The sequence below is a fragment of the Lepidochelys kempii genome, chromosome 2 (assembly GCF_965140265.1).
Source record: "Lepidochelys kempii isolate rLepKem1 chromosome 2, rLepKem1.hap2, whole genome shotgun sequence".
Lineage (NCBI taxonomy): Eukaryota > Metazoa > Chordata > Testudines > Cheloniidae > Lepidochelys > Lepidochelys kempii.
In genome coordinates, this window is record NC_133257.1 from 77,285,741 (window position 1) to 77,310,959 (window position 25,219).

At 39.4% G+C, this 25,219-nt stretch overlaps 2 protein-coding genes across 5 annotated transcripts in view; one reads left to right on the forward strand and one right to left on the reverse strand.

Moving 5' to 3' along the window:
• Nucleotides 1–12,978, forward strand: part of B4GALT6 (beta-1,4-galactosyltransferase 6) — a 51,500-nt gene extending 38,522 nt beyond the window's left edge. For 3 of the 4 annotated variants that reach the window (XM_073331323.1, XM_073331325.1, XM_073331326.1), the window contains 4 exons: nt 885–1,072; nt 3,476–3,598; nt 7,347–7,448; nt 9,376–12,978. In XM_073331323.1, coding sequence (XP_073187424.1) covers nt 885–1,072; nt 3,476–3,598; nt 7,347–7,448; nt 9,376–9,523 — 561 coding nt within the window. In that variant the 3' untranslated portion in view covers nt 9,524–12,978. The remainder of the gene's footprint in view (nt 1–884; nt 1,073–3,475; nt 3,599–7,346; nt 7,449–9,375) is intronic. The other variant, XM_073331324.1, reaches the window with a different exon arrangement.
• Nucleotides 12,979–14,438: 1,460 nt separating this feature from the next.
• LOC140906752 (transthyretin-like) lies at nt 14,439–24,145 on the reverse strand. Its single transcript, XM_073331327.1, has 4 exons — nt 23,949–24,145; nt 21,774–21,904; nt 19,112–19,247; nt 14,439–14,760 (listed from the first exon to the last, which is right to left on the reverse strand). Exons 1-4 carry the CDS (start codon nt 24,015–24,017, stop codon nt 14,638–14,640), a joined length of 459 nt encoding a protein of 152 aa, XP_073187428.1. The 5' UTR covers nt 24,018–24,145; the 3' UTR covers nt 14,439–14,637.
• Nucleotides 24,146–25,219: the final 1,074 nt, after the last annotated feature.

The following is a 25,219-nucleotide window of genomic DNA, read 5'->3' on the forward strand; positions in this document are numbered from 1 at the left end:
GGAACAGGGTTATGTCACATTTTGTGAGGCATTTGCTCTGCTGTTGGCAGTATTATATTCATAGCTGATCTATACATTAATTACATGATTTAGGTTTCCAGGACAGTGAATTCTGCATCTTTCACAAACTTACATTCAGTCTTTAATGGAAAAAGAATAAGGGAGAGTGAGGAAATGGGTCCTCTTAAAAAGATCTAATTACATGATGATTTTCTGATACTAAAAAGTCTTGTAAACTAATTTTGTTCCGTCTTCAGGGAGCTGCTCTTCAAATTCCATTTTTGATTTAATGGGATTAAATGTTGAAAATTTTAAAAAGGTTTTTAATAAAATTTTATCAGGCTGTGGACATATGTCCTATCACAAGGTTAACTTACTGTAAATATAGCAAAATAGTAACTTTTTCATACTAGTTGAAATTCATAAATACCATGTGCTTTGTTTTAACAAGATACATTTTTGAGTAGTTAAACACTGTTTGCAACTTTGGTATTGCATTAGTGATTCGGTATTGCATTTATGCTTTGGCATAAAACTTAACTGCAACTTGTACTTGAAGACAAGTATCAGTGCTCCTTATAGTATTGGTGCTTATGATTAATATGGTGCAATGTTACTAAACATAAACTAAATAGAAGTTTTAAGTTCTTGCTCTTCAAGGGCAGGAATTCTAGAGGGAAGATTTTTCTTTAATTGCACAAAAATGGAGTTGGTGAAATACTGCTACTCTTGCAGCTGCTGTGATTAAATGGAAGAACAACAAGCCTTGGTATCAACACACGTTTTTCTTTCTAATACGAGGGGGGTTGGTACATTTCCTGAATATGAAAGTAGTGTCTACTTGCTCTTGCCTCATTCAGTTTCTCCTTTGTTTCCACATAAAGAGTGGTACACAACCTTTTAACCGTGCAATGCTCTTTAATGTTGGCTTCAAAGAGGCTATGAAGGATGTTGCCTGGGACTGTGTAATTTTTCATGATGTTGATCATTTACCTGAAAATGACCGAAATTATTATGGATGTGGAGAGATGCCACGTCATTTTGCAGCAAAGCTGGACAAATACATGTATATGTAAGTAATGCAGTTCACCTTTCCTGTCTTAAAAGATGCAGAAATGTCTTGTGAATGTGCACATAAAGTTTGTGAAAAACCTTAGCCATAGTGAACATTCAACCTGCAATTTTATATTGGTAATGTTTTTCCTTTACATTATTAATTCTAAATTTCCACTTGTCTGCAGCTCTCACTGATCCAGTTGCTCCAGATAACTTTTGTAATTTGTTTCTCCATACCTGTGTGTGTGTGTGTACTTGCTGTGTTTGGAGTTCAGTTTGTCAAAAAGCCATTGAAAACCTTGAAAATCCTGGACCTGTGCTACAGAAAATGTCACTGTGTTATGGCTTTTCAGAACATCAGTGATCCACTGAGAACAATTAATTTAGTACGTGAGAGGTAGAACAATCCAAAATTAGTACTGTAGAGATTGAGAGTCAGGAGTTTGAGTCCATTTTACTTTTTTGTCTGTTTGCTCATTGGTAAGTGGGGATAATAATTTTCCACTTATTGTCCATTCTTTGCTCCACATTATCTATAATAAAAGTAGGGCTGTATTATCTTCTCCATCAAGCAGCTCCCTCTCCCACAGCATCCAGAGGCAGCTATGGGTAGAAGGAAGCCTTGTTAGCACAATACCAGTGGAGTCCTGTGCAGAGGTGCCAGGCCTCCTTGCAGATGATCCTCATCTCCTTAGGGATCCATGTTTGGAGAAGCCACTTGGGGAGCAAACCCAGCTATTCTGGTTGGGATGAAATTGTCAGACATTTCTGAAAGGATCCTCAGAAGTTTCCTCCCTCTGTGATAGCTTGTGGGAGGTGGGATGATCTGTCTGGTCCAGTAACTGTAGGAGGCAGCGGCTAAAGGGAACATCCATGCTAATGATCTTTCACTGTACATACAGTATTTGGAATCAGGAAATTACAATTCCTAAAATTTAAAGAGTGACTGACAGTAGTAATTTTAGCTATGTAGCCCTAGGTTGGGCAGCTGCTTATTACTTAACACTTGTGTAATGGTAGTCAGCATGCATTTATTGTCAAGAAAAATAGTCTCTTGGTGCAAAAAGGAATAAAATAATCTTGAACATGATTAGCTGTGCTCTCCAAAAACTGAAACAAGGGAGGAATTTCCATTACTTTTAAAAATACTCCAGAATAGGCTAATACAGGGTCAGGAAAACTTTTTGGCCTGCCGGCCACATCGGTTTTCCAAAATTATATGGAGGGCCAGTTAGGGGAGGCTGTGTCTCCCCAAACAGCCAAGCATGGCCTGGCCCCCACCTCCTATCCGATGCCCCCACCCCGCTTCTCACCCCCTGCTGGCTCCCCCTGGACTCCTGCCCCATCCGACCCCCCCTGTCCTCTGACTGCCACCCCCTGCTCCATGTCCCCTGACCACCCCCGGACTCCCCACCCCTGACTGCCCCCTGCTGCCCCATCCAACCCCCCGCACTCATTCCTGACTTGCCCCCCCGGGACCTCTGCCCCATCCAACCACCCCTTCTCCCTGTCCCTTGACTCCCCCCCACCGCCCCATCCAACTCCCCCTCTCCTTCCTGACTGCTCCCCCGGGACCCCTGTCCCATGCAACCCCCCTTTCCCCGCCCTCTGATGTCCCTCCCCTTATACACACCCTCGCCCCCTGCCCTCTATCCAACCCCCTCTGCGCCCTTACCACGCTGCCTGGAGCACCGGTGGCTGGTGGCGCTACAGCTGTGCTGCCCAGAGCACCGGGTCAGGCCGTGGCTCTGCAACTGCACTGTCCGGCCGCCCAGAGCGCTGTGCCGGCGGTGCGGCGTGCTGAGGCTGCGCGGGAGAGGGAACAGCGTGGGCGGGGTCAGGGGTGAGCCTCCTGGTCCAGGAGCTCAGGGGCAGGGCAGGAGGGTCTCGCAGGCCGTAGTTTTCCCACCTCTGGGCTAATATAAGGTGTTAAACTGCTTGATTTTTTTTTTTTCAGTTTTACATGTTTTGTAGAATACATTAATGGACTGGAAATATTACTGACCTATCAGCTTTTACTGCTGACTCAGGTGAAGAGAACTTTTTCAACTCAATAGTATCAAAATATCATATTTTGAAAGCTGTGTTTTACAGTCCCTTCAGCTGTAAGTTGGTCTTTTTTCCTAAAACCAGCTACCTGAAGCCTGGGTTAAGCTGCTGTTTCATGGGATACTTTCCTGCTGTTGTCTGTTCCACAAATGAAAGCCCTTATTACAAATATTTAGTTTCCACATTCTTTGCTAATACCAACTTTCATTAAAAAAGATTTGTAAAGCATTTTTCCTGATAGGTATATTGAACATCTACGCATACACTAGATTTTTTTTTTCCTGCAAGATATGGAAGCAGTTGTTCAAACAGGATTTTTACTTCCTTAAATTCAATCAGTAGAATAAAATTTACTTGCTTTCATTTTCAGTCTTCCATACAATGAGTTCTTTGGTGGTGTAAGTGGACTGACAGTGGAACAATTCAAAAAGATCAATGGATTTCCAAATGCTTTCTGGGGATGGGGAGGAGAAGATGACGACCTTTGGAATAGGTGAGTGTTCATAGTACATTGTATAAGACATGAGCTTCTGAACAGTGATGTTCAAATTTTTTCACTGTTAAAATATCTAAGTTAAGAAAAGTTTGCAGAGGCTTATTTGAGTTAGCAGGTGTTTGACTCTTTATAATGTGTTTTTTGTTGTATTAAATTAAAAGGTGTGTATTCATTATTATTGCACTGACCGTGTGCGTTATAAAGAAAGACATAGTCTCTGCCCTGAAAAGCTTAAACGCCAGGGGGCAGACTTTCAGAAGTGCCTAAAGTGCCCAACTCCCATTGACTTTCAATGGAATTTGTGTACCGACTTGCACTTTCTACCTTTGAATATCTCCCCCGAGGTGGATGTACAATGTGTGCTGGGGGGAGCCAGATTACGACATTAGCTATTTTAAAAAAGAACTGTAATTAAATGGAACAATGCTAATTAGATTTTTTTTTGAAGTGTTCAAATTTCAAAATCATGTTTCTGATATAGCTCCCCTTAAATAATATGTTCTGAAATTTTAAAGAAATATATATGAAGGGTTTTCTGCTTGGTTTGTTGATGTTTAAAAGACTCTTTTGGGTGGGTCTAGTAGTGTAACCTTTGGGTGGGCTAGAATGTATTGCCCCTTTCCTAGTGCTTCAGCACAACTTCTATAGAAAAGCATATGGAGACCCAGAATTCATTCAATCCTTGAGGATTTTCGGCAGGATTTGCACAGGGTCAACCTCTCCCCCACACAATCAAGTCCAAAAAGAAGAGGAGAAATTAGCTTAATTCTTTAGTATCAACTTTATAAAAAAATATAATGATAAAGAAATTTCTTAATTTCTACTAAATGACACGATTACTTCATAATCCACATGCATTATCTTCATAGTTATACATAAATATATATATACAAAAATTTAAATCTGAAAGGTTAGCCCCACAGAAAGACAGTGAGATGTACCTGAGAGGTCCAAAAGCTTAGGTTGAGTTCACTTGAGTCTCATTTACAGTCCTTGTTCATCAACTATACGCGCCATATAGTCTCATGAGTCAAAAGCACTGCAATAGGAAAATATATATGACTCTTTCCCTGTCAACACATTTAAATGAGGAAAGAGTTTGTGAACCATGCGAGTTAAGACAATTTGACTAAAATAACATTCAAGGTTTACAATTAAAAAAATAGTTTTCCTTCCAAATTTCTCCTATAACTAACACTGCTGGTGCTTCCCTGTTGGAAAGTTAACTATATCACCAACCTGCTGCAAAATGCTTCAGAGTTAGGGGAAAACAGCTTGCTTTCTGTTCCTGTGGCTGAGCTTCTTCCAGCCACCACATAGCTGCCTTGACTACTTGCCCTGACTCAGTGGAGTTTTAGTCCACCTACAGGAAGCCTATTAGGTATGCCCAAAACTATCACACCAAGTTCCAGAAAGTTCTGGACATGAATGCTGATTGTACATCTGCGTAGCAACAATGACCCAGACACCCTTCCTTCCTTCCATCCCTGCCTCCCAGGTCTCTTAAAGTGATGTCTCCCTATTAGGCATGAATGTTACAATAGGAATAACACCAAGCATATTTGTGCTTCTCTCCCCTTTTTTTCTGTGCATGTGCTTTCCCCCCCCCCCCCCCCCCACTTTGCTGCTGCTGCTGTTACTAAAAACCTTCTTGCAGTGTCTGGGGAAAAGCTTGCACATAAGTTGCTTCCATGTCCAAGAGCAGTGTATGAGTGGCATCATGCTATCCTATGACACAGAGTTGTAGTTGACCATCAGAAGAACAGTGAAATTGACAATATAAAAACTCCATTAAATGCTCACAGTAAACAAACTTGTAAAAAGTTACTTTTGTTAATTTGTTAATTTTTATGATTAAATTATATGTAAACTAACAGGTACGGTGGAGTCGCATCTTACGTGGGGGTTAGGTTCTAAAGTCAGCACGTAAGGCTAAAATCACATATAGTCAAAATTACCCTTGAAAATCCATTAAATCGCCCATAAAGTACAGTATACTGTACATGGTTGTGTATACAACCTGTACAGTAATATTTATAATGTATACAGTAATGTACAGTATATAATGAGTACATATGCAAAATATAATTTTACAGTGTTGTATTTTTAATTACAGGGGGTGATTACAGGGGGTTGTCAGGGCTTGATGTCGATCCAGGAGACAGAGGTGATGGAGAGCTTGGGTGACGGAGAGCGAGTCGTAGACAAAGTGGTTGGCTCTGGTTCAGCTTGAGAAGTTGATTGCGTAGGCTCATCTGCTACTGGTGGTTTTTCCTTGAAAAACATGGTGATCGGCAACTGTGGCTGTTGTCTCTTGAGCTGCTCAAACATTTCTTGATACAGTCTCAGATCGTCCGTAATACTACGTGTGATTTTGAGGCTTCGTTCCATAGAGGGATCGTATTCAGAAATTAAATCATTCAGGTGTTTCGCTGCTTGGAACACTTCAGCAAATTGGGCTTGTCTTTTTGATTTTGAAGTGTAAGTACGGTTGGGCATTTTTTTCCAGAAGAGCCCAGTCTCGTCAGCATTAAAAACTTGTTCTGGAAGATAGCCCTTTTCTTCTATTTTCTTTTATTGTTTGGGGTAGGCTTTTGCTGCCTCTTCATTGGCAGATTCAGCTTCATCAGTAGGCTGCACATTTTTGAGGTTGAAGCGGTTCCTAAAACTGTTAAGCCAACCTTTGGCTGGCTTTGAATTCCTTCTCATCAGAAGGCTGTCCCTCTTCGGTGGGAGGTTTGAACAGTGCATAGAGGCTAAGAGCCTTTTCTTGCAACCTGTTGCCATCGATAGGCACACGTTTATGGTTCATGTCTTCCAGCCATAAGTTTAATGCCTTTTCAGTCTTCACTAAAGTCTTATCATGCACCTGGCTTGTCACCTTAACAGTTATTGGAGCACTTGATGCCACGGCTTGACGAATTTCTCTCTCTCGAATCTTGATGGCACGGATACTAGATTCGTTGCGGCCATATTTATGCGCCACATTGGAGACCGACATACCGTCTCTCAATAAGTCCAACACAGCCAGTTTTTCCTCAGCGTTGGAACAGATCGCTGTTTCTTTGGTTGAGCACCAGATGAAGTAGTTGGCTTGTGTTTAGGGGCCATGTTGTACGAAAAATACGTACAGTATCTTTAAACACTAGAATCACACTCAGCGCGGCAAGATGCTCACACTATGAGAGGCACATGGGAACTGAGACTGACTCAGGGAATAGCAGATTCACGTCTCCCATCTCACGCTCACTCCAGGGCATACACTCATTGAGTGGAATGGTGGGCGGGATCGCCCGGACTGTTTACAGGTATCTTGTTGTTTTTATTTTATTTTTTTTGCTGAGCGTGTATAGTTGAATTTGCATAAGTTAAATGTGCGTATGATGCGACTCACCTGTATGTAGTTCTAAAAGGATCAGTCTTATGTAACAAAAGTATATCCCATGTTTCTACTCTTATAGCCCTCATCACTTCCATATGCTCCCACTCTGTCATCTCTTACTTTGCTTGGGACGGGGGCCTGGTTGCTATTTGTCGCTGTATATATTGCACTGTTTGTTTAAATTAAAAATTAAAAACAGTAAAGCAAAGGTCATATCTTTTAGTGGAAAAGTTGTTAGCAAATGGAAGAGTTGGCTTAAAATCTGAACACTAATGCAATTTTTTTCACTTTTGCTCAAGTCACTAAATTTTTTTTATAAATTCATTTTTGTTCATACACTTATCTTTAACTATTGTACTGTAGGGTTCATTATGCTGGATACAATGTAACAAGACCGGAGGGAGACCTAGGGAAGTACAAGTCCATTCCTCATCATCACAGAGGTGAAGTCCAATTTTTAGGACGGTAAGAAAAAGGGCAGTGTGTTCAAACATTAAAACCTAAGGAATACAGAAGATTTTATCTGGAGCGTATTCTCTCACTCACACACACACACTCACACACAGAACTATTAATAAACATCTGTGAGCCTTTTGTAAGATGCTATCCGGACTTATTTTGATACATTCCATTTTTCAAGGGACATATAAACTTCAAATCTAGTTTATTTAAAATGGCTAAACTCAGGTGAGATAGCTACTGTGTGAGCTCTTGCTGATTTCTGTGGTTTTACAATAACATTTTCCTGCTTTTATTTGTTTTTTGTTTTTAGTTTTTAGTTTTTGTCCCCCCTTCTCCCCACCAACCCACTGTTAATGTGTGGTACTCACACAACAGGGGATATTGACCACGTAAGGAAAACAACAAAGCTAACTTCACAAAGTACAGTGAACAAAGAAAGTAAACTGAAAAGAAAATATTCTCCCCTAACCTTTTTGCTATCGCAGTCTGATATCTTTCTTATAATAGCTTAAAAAATTGCTGGCAAAAGCCTGATTAAATTGACAGTGTCTCTCAGTGATCAGTAACATGAACATATTTGTATCGGTGGAAGTACAAGAGATGTGGTTTTTGAACTTCTGGAGAGTATATACATAAAGAGCTTTCCATGATTTATTATGGAAACACTAATTATGGCTCCATAGTTAAGGTTGAGCTGAGGTTTTTGCACATAAAACAGTGATTGATTTCCCGCCTCTTATGTATGAAAAATACTGTGTATCCTTACCAACATTTCTATACTTTCAGTACTGAATTATTTTTAGGAGAATGTACAAATACATGTGCTGAATAGTGAGTTAAAATTAATTTAAAATGGGTTATTTAAGAAATTAAGCGCACTATGTCAACTCTTATCATCCCTAATAATCTGAACAATGAAATAACACTCTCCAAGTATTTCATATTATTAAAAATCATTGACATTTTGTGCATAAGAAACACTTCAAGATACTAGGTTGTAATTAAATTAGAATAATGATTGATTACAGACCGTACATAAATCTAAGTAAACAGCCCATGTCACTATTAGTTGGGGCTCTTGTGGCATTAAATAATCCAAGCAATCACTCTCTCTAAAACTAATTTCATGTTATGATTGTGTTCGTTTTATTGAGTCAATGTCATGAGAGAAACTGAACTCATGTATCAAGAGTTGTCTTTGGTCGGTTAGTTGGCACTTCTTGTCACTGCTCCTTTGAAGTTATGTGGTGGCTGTATGCTAGTTAGAGCATCGGTGTTTAAAAGGCTCCCTGTGGCACTACTGACTTGGCCAGGCTTCATAGTGAGGCAGCACTGCCTGGGGAGCTGAGGGTATGTCTACACTGCAATTAAAAACCTGTGGCTGAGTCAAGCCAGCTGATTCAGGCTTACGGGGCTCAGGCTGCTAGGCTGTTAAATCGCAGTTTAGACGTCTACGATTTGGCTCTAGAACTCTGCAAGATGAGAGAGTCCCAAAGCTCAGGCTGCAGCCCAGGCTGGAAAGTCTACACCACTATTAAACAGCTCCAGAGCCTGAGCCCCACCAAAGTTGGCTGCATGGGCCAGCTGTGGGTGTCTAGTTGCAATGTAGACATTCCTAATTTGGGACCACAAACGCTAATATGCATTAATCACAATCCTATGTTGGCTGTTCAGTTAATCTCAGTGTAGTTTGTCCAGGAATATGAACAGTACTTGAATGTCCATCTAATTTATAAAACTGCAAAAAATCATGCATTTAAAGCTGATGTTTGTAATTAGTATAAACAAAGTGCTCCCAGAGTGTTTTTTGTAAAATAGGGGTTTCAAAATAAATGATGACCCGTCGTTAATTACAATAACACAGTTGATACCAATTTAACATGTTTCTTTACAAACCTTTTTCCTTGTTCCTTCTCTCCTTACCCTACAGGTATAAACTCCTGAGGTATTCCAGAGAGCGTCAGTACGTTGATGGGTTGAACAATTTAATATATGCTCCTAAAATACTCATCAGTAGATTTTATAAAAATATAACTGTAAACCTCATACCAGAGCTAGCTCCTGTTAGAGACTATTGATGGAAGTGGAGTGGCAAGCTACAGTCCTGGATTTCAAACTTGTAACACTGGAAAATACAAATTAAAGACGTTAAAAGACCTTAAATTGGGTCTTTTTGACTATTAGATGAAGGATATTTGGGAAGAGAAGAAAAATGACTGCATATGTTACCATGCATTCTATTCTGAAAAGAAATGCCAGCAGCTACTACTCAATGTTTACAGCATGGGACTACTAAATATTCAAGCCTTGTTTCACCATATTCTCTATCTTAAGCAACTCCACTATATATACTGCAGAAAACAGATCTGTAGCTTGTTTGGAAGCCAAGAGAGAGGCCTTTTCTCCCAGGCAATTTTTATAGTTAAAAACCATAACTTAAATGAATGCTTTTTGTTTCCTTTTTAAAATGCATTTTGTAAATATGTGATGTAAATTAATGTGCTCAAATAGCTTTTTAAATATGGTAAATTATGCTTCAGTATGTATTTAGTTATATTACTGTTTTCATTCTGTGTTCAGTAGCATGAAAGAACAAATGTAAATATTTGTGTTTAAACAAAGTTTATACCTTGTATGAAATGATGGAACTATCAATAATGGATGGCCAGCTATGACTGTAAACTGTTATACGAGTTTTGAGCTTTAGGCCTGCTGCATATCTGTATAGAAGAATTAATTTAACATGTAAGCTTGCTAGGAAGAAAGCTTTTAATTTTACTTATTACTAGTAAAATCCTATGATTCCCTGCTTGCCATCTAAATCATAGTTTATGCATATTGCATGTACATTTTAGAAAAATCTTAAGGTTGTTGGATATCATGATATACAGGAACTCTTACTTTATTTGTCTCCACATGTGCCACTAGTGTCAATGTCAGGGATTTTATGCCTAAAACAGTGTGTTCAAGTCTGTGTATTGTAGTTTGGTATGATCTTCTTTTTTATTCCTAGTAAACAGCACTTTTATTCCTCAAGAATCAGAATAGCCAAAAATGTGTCTTCATTGGAAGACAAATGTAAAAGTTAATTTTTTAAAGAATTGATAACAAAATATATTCCTAACCCTTATAGGGTGGGATTTTTAAAAGCACAGTGTTGGCCTAACTGCTCTATTGATTATGGTAGGATCAATGGGACCAGAATTAAGCCAGTGCTGAGTGCTTTTGAAAATCTCCCCCATAATATATTAATCAGCATAGATATTAAGGGTCTAATCCTGTGACGTGCTGAGCACTTCCTGTAAAGTGCTAAGCACCCTCAACTCTATGACTTGCAGTGAAATTGAGGGTACTCAGGACTGACCAGGATAGATCCCAGATAATTGTCTATTTTTGTGGTATTAAATGCATGAATATCTAGCCTCTCTGTTTTTATTCATCATAAATCTTAATTTCCTTTTGCTTTGCCTATATTGTTATGCTATCTAATAGCATCCCATTCAGAAACACTATCTTTGCCTAATATTTTTATACATCCATAGGTAATATGATGTAAGGAAGTAGTCTGAACCACTTATTTTCTCTGTTAATGTAACACAAATCAGTTAAATGTTGACCAAGATGATCTAAGAGATTATTTTGTTGACTGTCACAATCATTCAGTGATTTAGTAACCGAAGACTTTCTTCTGCTCCCCTGAAGAATAAAAAACAGTCTCTTGATAAATTATTTATTATATAGTGTTCCTGCAAGAGTGCTGACAAGAAACACCAATCTAAACTCACTGCCCACTTGTGTGCCTCCTGGATTTACCACAGCAGATGGTGGGATGCAGGTGTTTCAGTTTGTTTGCTGTTCGCACCTTTTCTTTTATGCCCATTCCAGGAACAAGTTGTGCCCCTGGCCATTCTTTAATGAAAGTTGTGAGTACACTTGTAGATATTCCAATAATTTGCAGAAAGGTGGTAATTACTGATTTGATTGACATAGTTGAAAGCAGGCTGTACGAGATATTTCATATTGTATTGGAATGATCTTTAAATCTAGTCAATATAGTATGCTATAGAAATTATTTAATGTACAGGAAAAAATAACAAAAGAGTAACATCAACTGAACAAACCCTTAAAACAAGCATGCTTGAGTTTTTGTATTACTACTTGATATATTTCTGTAATTCCGCATATTGAATATTTTGAGAGGCAGATGGGTAGATATGAACTCAATAACTAGTATACTAAATAAGCAGCTATATTCTCAAAGTAAATTTGGTGTTATATCCATATGTCACATTAGCTGAACACATTTCTTCAGGATTGCTAAAAGGAATAACTTTTAAATGTCTGACTTTATTTTGAAGTGTTTTCTGGTATTCAGTGCCATCAGTTTTAGCACCTTTGCTTATGATGCATCTTTTGGTAGTTTAGGTTTGTGCCTTGTTTCCCCAGTATGCTTTTATTGATGTGTCCATTTCTCAGTTATGCATGTGGAAGACATTCAGTGAAATTAATGTTTGATTTGGGTTTTTTAATATCTCCTGGTGCATTTAAAAAAATACACATGAATATGCTTCAGCCAAAGTCCTGGAACTTTGCAAAGTGTTGATTAATCATGTACTGTCTGAGAGAGAAAATGTTGTGATTTAATACATAGTCACAGTTGTATATAATTTAACATGCCCCGAACTTCTTATGTTCCAAATTGATACAGCTTACATTAAGAAAGATGTTTACCAACCACTTTTGCCAGGTAGGTACCTTTTAGTTTTAAAGGCTACCATTTTCTTATTGATATTACACCAAAATAATGTGTGTACACTCTGTCTGAACCCAGTACTGTTCTGTAGCAGACTTTAACATACCAGTGCCTTCAAACAAAAGAAGTGAAGTGCAGAGCTGAGAGCTATGCACATTCCTTTTGGTAACATATGCTTAATTGTAGTAAAACAGAAAAGAATATCATGCTGGCTTTTTGGTTCTGACAGACAGCAAATTTGACTGTTCCTCAACAGAGGACACGACATAGAAAAAAATATTTTGAAGATTCTGAAGGGGTTTTACAAATTAAGAAGTAGAAATGCTATAAAAATACTAACAGTGTCTCAAGTCCAGTCAGTACACTAACGGATATTTTTCATCTAAATTTCCTTCCCATCTGCCATATTTTAAATTGAGAAAAATATAAAATTTAATATTCTCCTTGAAACCAAGAATATATTGACAAACGAATGCAAAATGTTTATTCTTAGATCTTTCAGGTCTATTTTTGTACTCTTCTGTTTAAAATAATATATTAGTCTTATAGTGGATTACAAACAAGCCAATTATAAAAATTTAAAAGGACACATTGCATATCAGCAAGAGGAAATGTACTTAAGATTTTATTTTTAGAGATATCTGAGGCAAGCTTATTGAAAACTGCACTGAAACAATTGCTGGCAATTTCCTATGTACTATCATATTTTTATTTTTGTTTTGTTCATGAAAATGTTTGTACTTTTTTATCATTGTCTTTTTTGAAATATAATGTTCTAAAGACTGTGTGGTTGTCTAATTTTTTTCCTTTTAGGCACTGTATTCTGTGGAAGTTTGCTCCTTCAGTGTATTTTATTTAGAAAAAATAAGCATTAGTTGAAGTGTCTGGTACAGTATTACTCCCACATTGACCTCACAGCTTGACGGGATAGGAAATTTCTTATTTGATAAGAACTGATCCTGTAGAAACCTTTTACAGATAAAATTGAAACATGTTTTCATAGCATGTTAAATTTTTAAAAAATAATGTAACTTTTTAAAATTGACAGCATAGGATGAGAATTATTTGTGGCAGGACCTACTCTTTAAATTTTGCCCAGCATAATGCAGCCCTGAGCCTGACTTCTGATGTGTCTAGGTGCTATTGTATTACAATACATTGTTAAAACTGTTACAAAAATCTAAAAATGTTGTACCTCAGCTAATTAACAGATTTGATCTCCCACTGAAATGTTTGGAGTGAAATACAACAATTTAGTAATACTTTAGCTCTTATAACACTTTTCATGTGTTTAGATCTGAAAGTACTTGGAAAAAAATGAATTGTGGTTCTCTAAAGATACTATATTGATTGGATTCTAACTAACAAGTTTCTTCTTCTTAGCATAAAACAGCACATCTGTCCTAGAAATATTCTAAACAGCTGTAAGTAGCAGGAAAATATCCCAGTATCAAGAGAGTTCATCCAAGCTTGGAATTATTAAACCTGGGAGCAGACAGAGGTCCTCATGTGTCAGTGGTTTCCCCCCTGCTCATCTGTCTTTCATTTTTTAATTATTAATATTACAGTAGTAGCTAGCGCCCCATCACAACTGTGGCCAAGTTTATATGTACTATACAAACATAGGTAATGATCTCTGCATTAGCACTTGGGTTCTAAATGACAAATGACATGCAAAAGGAGGAGAAGGACGATATCTGATGAAGTGGGTTTGAGCCCACAAAAGCTTATGCTCAAATAAATTTTAGTCTCTAAGGTGCCACAAGTACTCCTCGTTGTTTATACCTGTATACTGTTTTTCTTATTTACAATATGCATTTGCTGTTTAATTATATAAATATTAGCTATCCCTGAATGCCATACAACCTTGTCATCATTTGTAGGCTGATTTTGTCTTTTGTAGGCATAGCTGCAGAACTGGGACATCAGGGAAATCAGTGGGACACTGTGCAGGGGCTCCATGTTATTGCCTCTTTTGGTAGGGTCTGGACCAAAGTAAACAATGTACTAATGAAGATAATTCAATAAATGTGTCTTGCTCCATAATTTTGTGTTTGAGAATTTCTTGCATTACAGATCTATTTTGCTCACAGTTCTTTGTGATAAGGACTATGGGTTATCGGCCATATGGAAGATTTCAGTTTACTTTCAGCAAATGGAGTTTCAGTATAATTTTTTACAACCCTGAGACAGTGTTTCTTCTGAACCGGAATTTTTTTTTTTTTGAAAGAGTAATTGAAAACCTTTTTAAGAAACATTTATTGACTTTACCAGAGGTAATACATTCACAAAATAAAAATCCATTGCATAGCAGTTTGCTTTTGAGTTAGTGTTTGAAGATGAAAAATGTTATGTGAGTAATAAGTATTGATTATTGCAGCCAAAAAGCAGAATCAATCTACAAATGTTAAATTGACCAGTGTAGGACAATTTGCATGGCTAATGTGTAGTTCCGAATTCCTTTGGTTCGCTAACTACAGCTGTAGTTGAGTAAGAAAAGGGACTGAGGAGAGCAGCAATAGTATAATGACGATAACCAGAATCATTAGCAGTGAATACCACCTGGAGAAGAGAGAGAAAAAAACACTTGAGAGCTTGAAACATAGTTTTACATTTTTAAAGCCAGAAGGGACCATTGTGATAATCTTATCTGACCACTTGCATATCACAAGCTGTAGAATTTACCCACATTAATTCCAGCTTGAACTAGGGCAAATTTGTTAGAAAAAAGTCCAATCTTAATTTAAATCTCTCCAGTGATGGAGAATCCACCACAACCCTTCGTAACTAACCCTTGGAACAACTTACCCTCACTGTTTAAAAACTTGCTTCTTATTTCTTGTCTAAATTTGTGTAGCTTCAACTTCCAGTCATTGGATCTTGTTATAACTTTATCTGCTGAATTTGAAGAGCCCTCTATTTCCCCTCCCCCCGCCCCGTAGGTATTTGTGGACTGTGATCGACTCACCCCTTAATCTTGTCTTTGATAGGCTAAATAGATTGAGATTCATACGTCTATCACTATAAGATACATTTTACAATCCTTTAATCATGGCTCTTCTGTGAATCCTTTTTAACTTACCAATATCCTTCTTGAAGTGTGGCACAATATTTCTGTAGCATTGCACCAGTGCCAAGTATAGAGGTAATATACCCTCTCTGCTCCTCAAGATTCCCTTGTTTATGCATCTAAGGATCTCATTAGCCCTTTTGGCCTCAGTATTGCACTGGGAGCTTATGTTCAGCTAATTCTCCATCATGCCCCTCCAGCCCTTTTTAGATCAGTTTCCCAAGGCAGAGTGCCCCATCCTGTAATTATGGCTTGTATTCTTTGTTTGTTAAATCTGGCTGAATTAAAACATAGTGTGTTTGCATCCAACTTACCAAGTGATCCAGATGGCTCTGTCTGTGACCAGTCCTCTTCATTACTTCCCAGTTCCCAAATAACAAGCTGTGCCTCAAAACTATTGTGTAGATTTAACCTCAAGTTTAAATTTTGGAAGCATACATATTGTGTCTAATGTTTTGATGACAATTTTCTGTCACTGTTTTTACATTTTGTGAATTACATAAAGCTAGTAAAATATGTGCAAGACCTTATAAATCAGTGTTACAGTACAGAGACAACGTTTGATGTGCTTTTTGATCATGAGGTATTGTTGACCATTTGTGAACCCGACGAGGGATTGATGTTTGTGCTCTTTGCTCTCAGCAGACTCTAAGGTTTTGTAACACAGCATGCTGGCCCTTCTGTTATTGGGGCTAACCGTGTAATTGAAAAAAGGTGATTATAGAACTATATCATATGAAATCTGGGCTCAGTGAGACATGGTGGGGAAGGGTGTAGGGATGCATGTCTTTAGGAGGGAGAGGAATCCTGGAGAAGGATTAGTCAGAGAAACTATGCTAGTGAGTAAAGATTTGTGGAAAGAAAGAAACCCTGGAGAGGGGTAAACTGGCAAAAGAGGAGGCCTGGAGCAATGCAGTGGAGGTGTGGGAGTGTGGCCGGAGTTGACACTTGTATTTATTTAGGGACGCTTCAGAAGGAGGTTCAACAGAAAATGGAAGCAACCTCTTTCCCCTCACACAGCCTCATGTCCTGGGTAAGGGTAAGGGTTAGGGCACAGGAATTGTCCACACCACTACTGTAAGTGTGTATCCTTGTGTTGTTAAGAAAAAAGGGTTATTGAGACAATGGAGGACAGTTGAAGATTACCAAGCCTGGAGAGAGCTGGGAGACTGCTTTGTTACTTGAAAATGAGAGAATTTTTACTGAGATTTGGCAGGATGGTTAAACCTCAGATTACTCCATCCACCAGGGAGACTGCAGACCACTAGTTGAAGAGGGGAAAATGAAGCACCAACAGCGGAAAGATAAACCCATTACAGGGTAATAGATGACCATTACATGTCTGTGTTGATGGTTCTTTTGTATTGTGTTCAATTCAATGTATAACTGTTAGGGGAAAAAGAAAAGGAGGACTTGTGGCACCTTAGAGACGAACAAATTTATTTGAGCATAAGCTTTCGTGAGCTACAGCTCACTTCATCGGATGCATAGAATGGAACGAACACACACACACACACACACACTGGAAGTTGCCATAGAAACTGTAAGAGGCTAATTAATTAAGATGAGCTATTATCAGCAGGAGGAAAAAAACTTTTGTAGTGATAAGATGGCCCGGTGAGGATACTTAACGTAGGGAAATAGATTCAATCTGTGTAATGACCCAGCCACTCCCAGTCTCTATTCAAACCCAGGTTAATGGTATCTAGTTTGCATATTAATTCAAGCTCAGCAGTTTCTTGTTGGAGTCTGTTTTTGAAGCTTTTCTGTTGCAAAATTGCCACCTTTAAATCTTTTACTGAGTGGCCAGAGAAGTTGAAGTGTTCTACCGGTTTTTGAACGTTATGATTCCTGATGTCAGATTTGTGTCCATTTATTCTTTTGCATAGAGACTGTCCGGTTTGGCCAATGTACATGGCAGAGGGGCATTGCTGGCACATGATGGCATATATCACATTGGTAGATGTGCAGGTGAACTAGCCCCTGATGGCGTGGCTAATGTGATTAGGTCCTATGATGGTGTCACTTGAATAAATATGTGGACAGAGTTGGCATTGGGCTTTGCAAGGATAGGTTCCTGGGTTAATGTTTTTGTTGTGTGGTGTTGTGGTTGCTGGTGAGTATTTTCTTCAGGTTGGGGGGGCTGTCTAAGCGAGGACTGGTCTGTCTCCTAAGATCTGTGAGAGTGAGGGATCATTTTTCAGGATAGGTTGTAAATCTTTGTTGATGCACTGGAGAGGTTTTAGTTGGGGGCTGAAAGTGACAGCTAGTGGCGTTCTGTTATTTTCTTTGTTGGGCCTGTCCTGTAGTAGGTGACTTCTGGGTACTCTTCTGGCTCTGTCAATCTGTTTTTTCACTTCAGCAGGTGGGTATTGTATTTTTAAGAATGCTTGATAGAGATCTTGTAGGTGTTTGTCTCTGTCTGAGGGATTGGAGCAAATGCGGTTGTATCTTAGAGCTTGTCTGTAGACAATGGATCGTGTGGTGTATCCTGGATGGAAGCTGGAGGCATGTAGGTAAGTATTGTGGTCAGTAGTGTCTAAATGGGCCATCTTGATTATCACTACAAAAGTTTTTTTCTTCTGCTGCTGATAGCTCATCTTAATGAATTAGCCTCTTACAGTTTGTATGGCAAATTCCACCTTCTGTGTGTGTGTGTGTGTATATATATATATATATCTTCTTACCATATGTTCCATTCTATGCATCGATGAAGTGGGCTGTAGCCCATGAAAGCTTATGCTCTAATAAATTTGTTAGTCTCTAAGGTGCCACAAGTACTCCTGTTCTTTATTTAAAAAAAAGTTTGTCATCTTTCTGCTATGTGCAGTATGTAAACCACCTGAGCATTTAGGAGTGGGAAAATGAACAATTAAGGGAGCTGATATGGGGTGGGGGGCTGCTGACCTATTACTGTGGCTCTTTGGCAATGTACACTGGTAAATTCTGCCTCCTTCTCAGGTTCAGGTTGGCTACTCCTGAGCTAAGGGATTGTTTCCCTCTTCATATTGTACCCAGCAGTAGAAATAATTTGGGATGGTCAAACTGATAGCTCCAAGCTATTTGTCTGTTGGCAAAGTGTTTTCAGTGGAGGTGCCTCCATTCTGGAACTTAACATCCTCTCCTCCAAACCTTGAAGCAACAGAGCTTGAGGCTGGAGATTTTCAGAGCAGTTTCCAAAACTGATGAATTTCTTCAAGATTTCTTGGTTGTGAGTGGGGTGGGGGAGAATGAACTGAAAAAGGACTTAGCTTGGAATATTGTTGCTATTAAACCATTTTATAATGTCTATAGACTTTAAATAACTGTGTTGCATGCAGGTAGAGCATTGAATCAACTTTTCTTTAAAAATCTAAATAAAATCAATTGCATATGAAGCTGCTGTACTAGTACCACTGTGTGGCAAACATCACTAACAAAAGCATTAGTGATGGGCCAAGGAAAATATGGAACCCTCCTCTTCCTTACTAGACTGAGGGAGAAATAGCCATGTTGTTCTTCCCCCACAAATGCCCCAAAAACCCAGGAAGACCACTGGGTAGCTGCAGAAGTGAGGGGTGGGGGGAAGTTCCTAGATGAGAAACAAGTCTAGGAGCCTGCTGAGAGCAAATGGGAGGCTAGTTCTGGGGTATCTGGTGTGTGGAAATTCCTGTGGAGCTCTGAGTTTGCAAATTTGAACTGCTCAGTGAACTGGAAGGTGTTAGTTCATGGCAAAGTCTTTGAAACTGGAGAGCAGTAAATGGACACAGTTATTAATTAAACCCTCTACAGTTAACACAGCCTTGTTCTTTGCAATTATAGGTTCTCTTTTAAATGTGAAATAGAAGTATAATGAATACTCACATCAGCATGTTCATGGAATGGGTTAAGGCCAAGTCCCTTCCAGTAAGTGACTGTGTCAAACTCAATCTTGTACAACCCTGTTACAAATTGTTTCTCGGTTGTAAGCTCATGGATCTCGCCATATTCATTGGTTTTTCTGCATGAGAGCAAGATAGTATATATTTATTTTTGTGTTCAGATGTCTGAAAGAAAGAAGCAATATGTAGCACTGAACTACAATGACATTCTGTAGCCAGACATCTGGGAAAATGCTGACTGGTCATCTGAAATAACTTGTTCCTTTCTGTACTGTGGAGGCCTCACAAAGTCTGTCCTTGCATCTAGATCTCCCATGCATACCACAAAGTATGTCTGGGCTGTAGAAGCTTCTTTATTGTTACTGCCGCAAAGATTGGAGGTAAGCCAAAAGAAACCTGGCATGGGTGTTTGCTGTCTTCTGATAAGGCTGTCAGGCTGAGTCCAGAGTTGTTTAAATGTTACTTCAGAGCCAGCAGGGGGCACACAAGAAAAACTCACCGGTGGCCGAAGAGTGCATAACTCCCATGATGTTTTAATAAACTTAAACTAGTGGTTATTTACCCTATTATTTATTAATACTTCACATAAGGTTGTTCCTAATTTTGTCTTTTTAGGAGAGTACTTTGTTCTGGTTTATTTACAAGAATTATTTGAATTACACTGAGGTTGCCATAGGTTTGACCAAGAGTATAGTCTTGTGAAATCTTTTTAGTCCATTGAGTTGTCTGACCTTCACAAGCAGATAGACTAATTTAAACAAACCTATCAGGACATTAGTAATGTCTAGAAACTGCAGAGCTTTAAGTGCTAGCTGATGTGGAGTCTGTATTGAATTTTGTCTCCTGGCTTAATGTAGCTCCTCTTAAAAACACTCTATTTCCACTTAATCAGTCCTGTAGTGTGGGAATTAGTGATCCGATGTCGGTGGATAGTATGACACTCGTATTTTATATTCGTGTTTCACTAATCTCCATCCATTGTTTAAAGTTCTGAATGCTGAGACTCAGTCTGTAAATGTCTCTGTTGCATTTCTTCATTTCAATAAAAGGTAAATGCTAATCAGTACATCAACTGACACATTTATTTGTTTTAGTATAAGACAAGGAAATTCAGCACTTAATGATAAACCATCTAGGAACCTGTTAAATCACAGATGCCATATGCTTTCAAGCCCGTTCTTAGAATTTTTACTGACTGATAGAAAAAGTAGACAAACATTTTATTCTCCTACATTGATCACTTTCAAGCAACTCCCCATTTACTTTACAGACTTTCTCAACTATACCCTGATAACTCTTTTAGCTAAAAGTACAGTGATGGGCTCAAGTGGGCTTCTGAGAATCCAACTGTTAAAATTCCACTACCACACTGAAGTGAGCGTGGAAGTAATTTCTCTGTCTCTAATGAAGTTCAACTACTTACTGGGCTCTGCATTATCATCTCTGCCAAATAGACGGAATAAAAATACCACTGCATGTTCTTTGCATCAGATCTCAGGTTTTTTTAAATACCCTCAGAAACTGATCCTAGAGCATCCAACTCTCCCTCCCCCCCCTCGCACATACACCCACACAATGTTTGCACACACACCTGCCCACACATCTCAGTGCACTGTGTTGTGTACACTACTAGTATAGTCAATACGTGTTTTAGGAATAAGTATACATACCTCAAGTGGCAGCATATGCTTTCAGCTGTTTACCATGTGCTCTTGCTTCCTTCTTTGGGTATGATGGCACATTTTGGTTTAAATGGGAAATTATAGGGCTGGATTTTCCATTCCCTTACCCCTACTCGATGTGATCCTATGCAGCCCTGGGCCGTTAAGTTTGTCAGAGACTAACTCTTTAAACAATGTATTGGCACCTTTGTTCTAATACTTGGGGCACCACCACTATAAGAATTCCTTTGTGTAGTAATGTTGGAGAACTTGCATACATTTATGTTCTAGGCTCTTTACTGGTCTGAAGCTGGGATCCCATTAGTGGTGGATTCCTGCAGTGTGACGACTTTCACTATCCACTTTCTGAAATGATCCAGACTATTGTAGACTACTTGACAGAGGATAATGGTTTCCCTAGACTTTCTCCTGGAAGTTGCTAGACTACCGATATCTTGAAACAATATATTTATGCTCCAGTGCAGCCAGAATTCCTAACTAGAGTTTTCAACTTCATACAGATTAGAAGTCTCTTCTGACTATACTGTATTATATTATGTAGAAATTGGTGGGCTTTCATTCTTTGCTAAAGCAGAGGTGGACTTCATGCTAAGAATTGATGTGCTTCTTGTAGCCATAAAGTGAAGTGTCATGAAGAGGGAAGAGTCAAACAGCAATTGATGGAAGAATAGTTTTCTATACCACATTTCATGCTGCCTGTGAGTTACCTCCCTTGTGTTTACAATTTTTTCAAACCATTCAGGAGCCAGTCTGCTAGCTTTGCAGCTATAATTTACTTAGAAGAGACCCCCACACTGAGTAAATATTTGGTGTAGGCATAAATTATCTTATTACTTCTCAGATTGTAACTAATGACATTATACATATGTTTTTAAGATGAATGCATGTAAAATGTGGGTTTTGTAATCTTTAGCCTCTTTCAATGCCTCCCTCACCCCCTTCTCATTGTATTATATGACTTACCCTGAACTTAAGAGCTGCCAGGTCCCATCATCAGCCTTTTTATATAATTTAATAGGTACACTGGAAGCTGGACTTCCTCTGACTGAATCTAGAATTTTCACAATAAGAGGGTGCTTGGAATCATGAGAGCCCTGCATATAGGGAAAAGAGAGATGTAATTCTTGTATGACAGATTATATAGGAGTGATGGGCCATGATAAAGCATGCCCCTTAGAAATTTCATTTTTTAGAATTAGAAGATATCACATATTTTCATATACCAGGTACATAAGTTTACTGTATAATACGAAAATTTTGCCTGCAGGATCGCAGGGAGAGAGCATATGCTGTACCCTACAAAGGGGTGCACTCCTCATGTGCACTGCGAACCTGTCCTCAGAGATGGAATGCCTCTCAGCACTCCCTCTGGGGTGATGCAGTTCTGACTAGCATCCAGTGCAGAGTTATTGCTAACTGGCACAACCAAGCCACAGATGACCGAATAAAAGTTTAATCCTGGAAACGGGGAGTGGTGATGGTTTGGAATCCAGCAATATGATCTCCTTGTTTTAGTGTGGGGGCTGGAGGAGAGCTCTCTTGGTCAGGAGGGGCTTCCCGGTGGTCACATTATCCCATTCCTCCCTTCGTTCAACTGTCAGCTTGGCAAGCCGTGCACATGTGCTCTGTCTCGCTATCATAACCCCATTATGGGCCAGACTGTGGTCAGGTATGTGCACAGGTATAAGGTATAAGTAGCTTCCCCTGCACAAACCCTACAACAATTATATTCCATGTGCTCATTAGACCAGTGACTGCTTCCTCCCCGAGAAGCCAGCAACCCCAAAGGGAATGATGATACAACAAGACTGTGCTCGTCTCATAACCCCTTAAGTGTAAAAAAACTCTTAGAGTTCTATGGTAGCTGCTGGTTAGTGATAACTACCGAGTCTGCTTAACCATTATTGGTTCCAAAAATGAGGTTTCAGTTTCTGACTTTTTTTTATTCAAAGAAAGGTTCTTATTCAAAAATTGTAATAACATAAACTGTGTGACCCCTTCCCTCACCTGTTATCCCTTCTGGGGACCTATGACAATCTACCTCACCTCTGGAGATCCTGCCACATAGCCTGAGAAAAACTCATCTATGAAACTAACAAACCGGAATAAACTCAGTGGCCCTGATTGACTTTCTCACTCCTTTCCCACTCTTCCCCACCGATTTCTAGGATGAAGAGCCTCCTGCCTGCTGAGGTTTCTGATGTCACCAGTGGGGCAGATTGTAGCAGGAGTTGTCAACTTCTGTGGATAAAGGAGTTTCTTAGCCACCACCTCAGAAGCTTTGTCAGGGTTTGGAGGACAGGATAATTAAAAACATATGGCCTAGCTTCCCCAAACATCAGAAGTGGCCCTGTGGAGCAGAGTGGGAGTACAAGGGCAATGCTGCTGGGGGAGATCAACAGGCTACACAGTGTGTGGATCTCCAACATTTTTCAGAGCCACATGAGTGCCACCAGAAGTGAGAAGAGGGGAAGTGGGGCCCTAGACTTGGTCCCAGGCCTCTTTCCGAGCAGGAGATATGGCAATCCTCTCCAACTACAGAATGGTGATGGGGAGACCTGGAGCAATAAAGGAAGAGTGGGTAGAGAAGAGACAAAGCACCACTTCATTTCCCTTCTCTCCTGAGGTTGGAGCAAGAGCCACTACAGAAGGAATTTGCCGGTGAGTCAGTAGGCAGCAGTTGGCAGGCCTTCTGGGAGGTGAATTCTCATGCCATATGTCCACCCAACCAGTACTGCCCGTTGAGATGATGATCAGCTGATGATGGCTTTGATGTCTTGTGAGGGGAGGAGTTGCTTCTCCACAGCCTCCCAAGGCTGAAACCATATTTGGGAGAGAAGGTCCTTTTTAGTGGCTGTTGAAATTATCCTGATAGCAGGTGCTACCTCCTATTACAGCCTATCTACTGCTTTCATCAACATAAATAACTACCGCAAAGGGGGAAGCACTTTTTTTGTAGAAATAAGAAAAGCGGTAGGAGAGTGCAGGGTCAACGCACAATATACAATTAAAATAAATGTAATAAAATAGGCTGATTTGTCTTTAACTTATTCCAATTCTCATCATTTAAAAAAAGAAAAAATGAGGTAGGTTACATGGATCACACATGAAAGGCCACCTCAATACCAAAACACTTACCAGTGGTGCGGCTTCAGAGAAAACCACCAGTCCAGCTAAGAAAACAAGGAGCAAAGAACGAAAGGCCATTCTGCCGGCAGTCTGAGAGTCTCGGTGTCAGCAATTAGAAACTGATGGGATTGGGGATTTTTATACCCAATCCCCTCAAATTAGGCTGCTTATCAAGTGCTGTATGACTTCAAAGCTGCTGATTCTGATTGTTTACTTAGTAAATAGTAAGAGAATAAGTAACCCACACAAACATGAACTTTGCCTGTGGAGATTAGTCTGCTGCATTATCTTCTGTAAAATAACTTTGGATCACATTTTGCATCGCTGATCCACTGATTACAATTACTTTATTGTAAATGGCCTATTCCCCTCCATGTTTCATGTTCTGTTTTATGTTGTGTTTGAATATGTGCTGTACTGTATGTGGTCTTGACAATGTGTGAGAAAGTAGATTTTCCTTCTCTCTTGCACAATAATATCCTTTTCATTTTCAGTATGGATTTCATTCTTGTCATAGCATGGAAAATACTCTCATCCATAGAATCAGCAACCTCTGAGTTTATCTGATGAAAACTGTCACCCTTCTCATTCTTTGTTGAAAGCAGTACTGAAGTCAAGGTGGACCACTCCATCTTCTTAGACTGCCTCTCCAGACTTGTGCAGCAGTGTCTGACCACCTCCTGTGATGTTTCCACTTTGCCTGTCTCTCATCCATGCAAATGGCTTTTGGCCATCTAACTACCTGTTTTCAGGGTACAGTCAAATTGTGATCTAAATACTGTCATTTATTCCTGCAGTAAATTTATGGGCAAAATTAATTGCACGTGGAAAGGTGCACTATAGAATTGGAAGTTATTTCTTTTAATTTGGCACTTTATCTTGTAACCTTAAGTGTGTCTCTACGCTTGTGATCAACTGGATTCTTTTTTTAAAAGAGCCGTTGACATCTCTTCATAGGAGGCTTTATGTAAGCTCTACCTACTCCCCCAGCACCACCTAACCTCCCAACCATGCCACCAGTAAACATCAACCACCCAAGCCATCTAGCACCCACACTGGGTGGGAAAACAGCCAACAGCTCCCCCTGAGGAGAATCTAACGCTCCCCCCCCGCCCCAGCATCACCCTACACCTCATCGGTTCCCAGCATCACAACAGCCGTGGTTTCTTGCTTTGACTGCCAACAGATTGTGGGATGTGGCCACAAAGGATTGTGGGACTGGGGTCAGGACAAGAACATGTGATGAGTTTGAGAGTCCTAGATGGACAATTTTTTTTAAG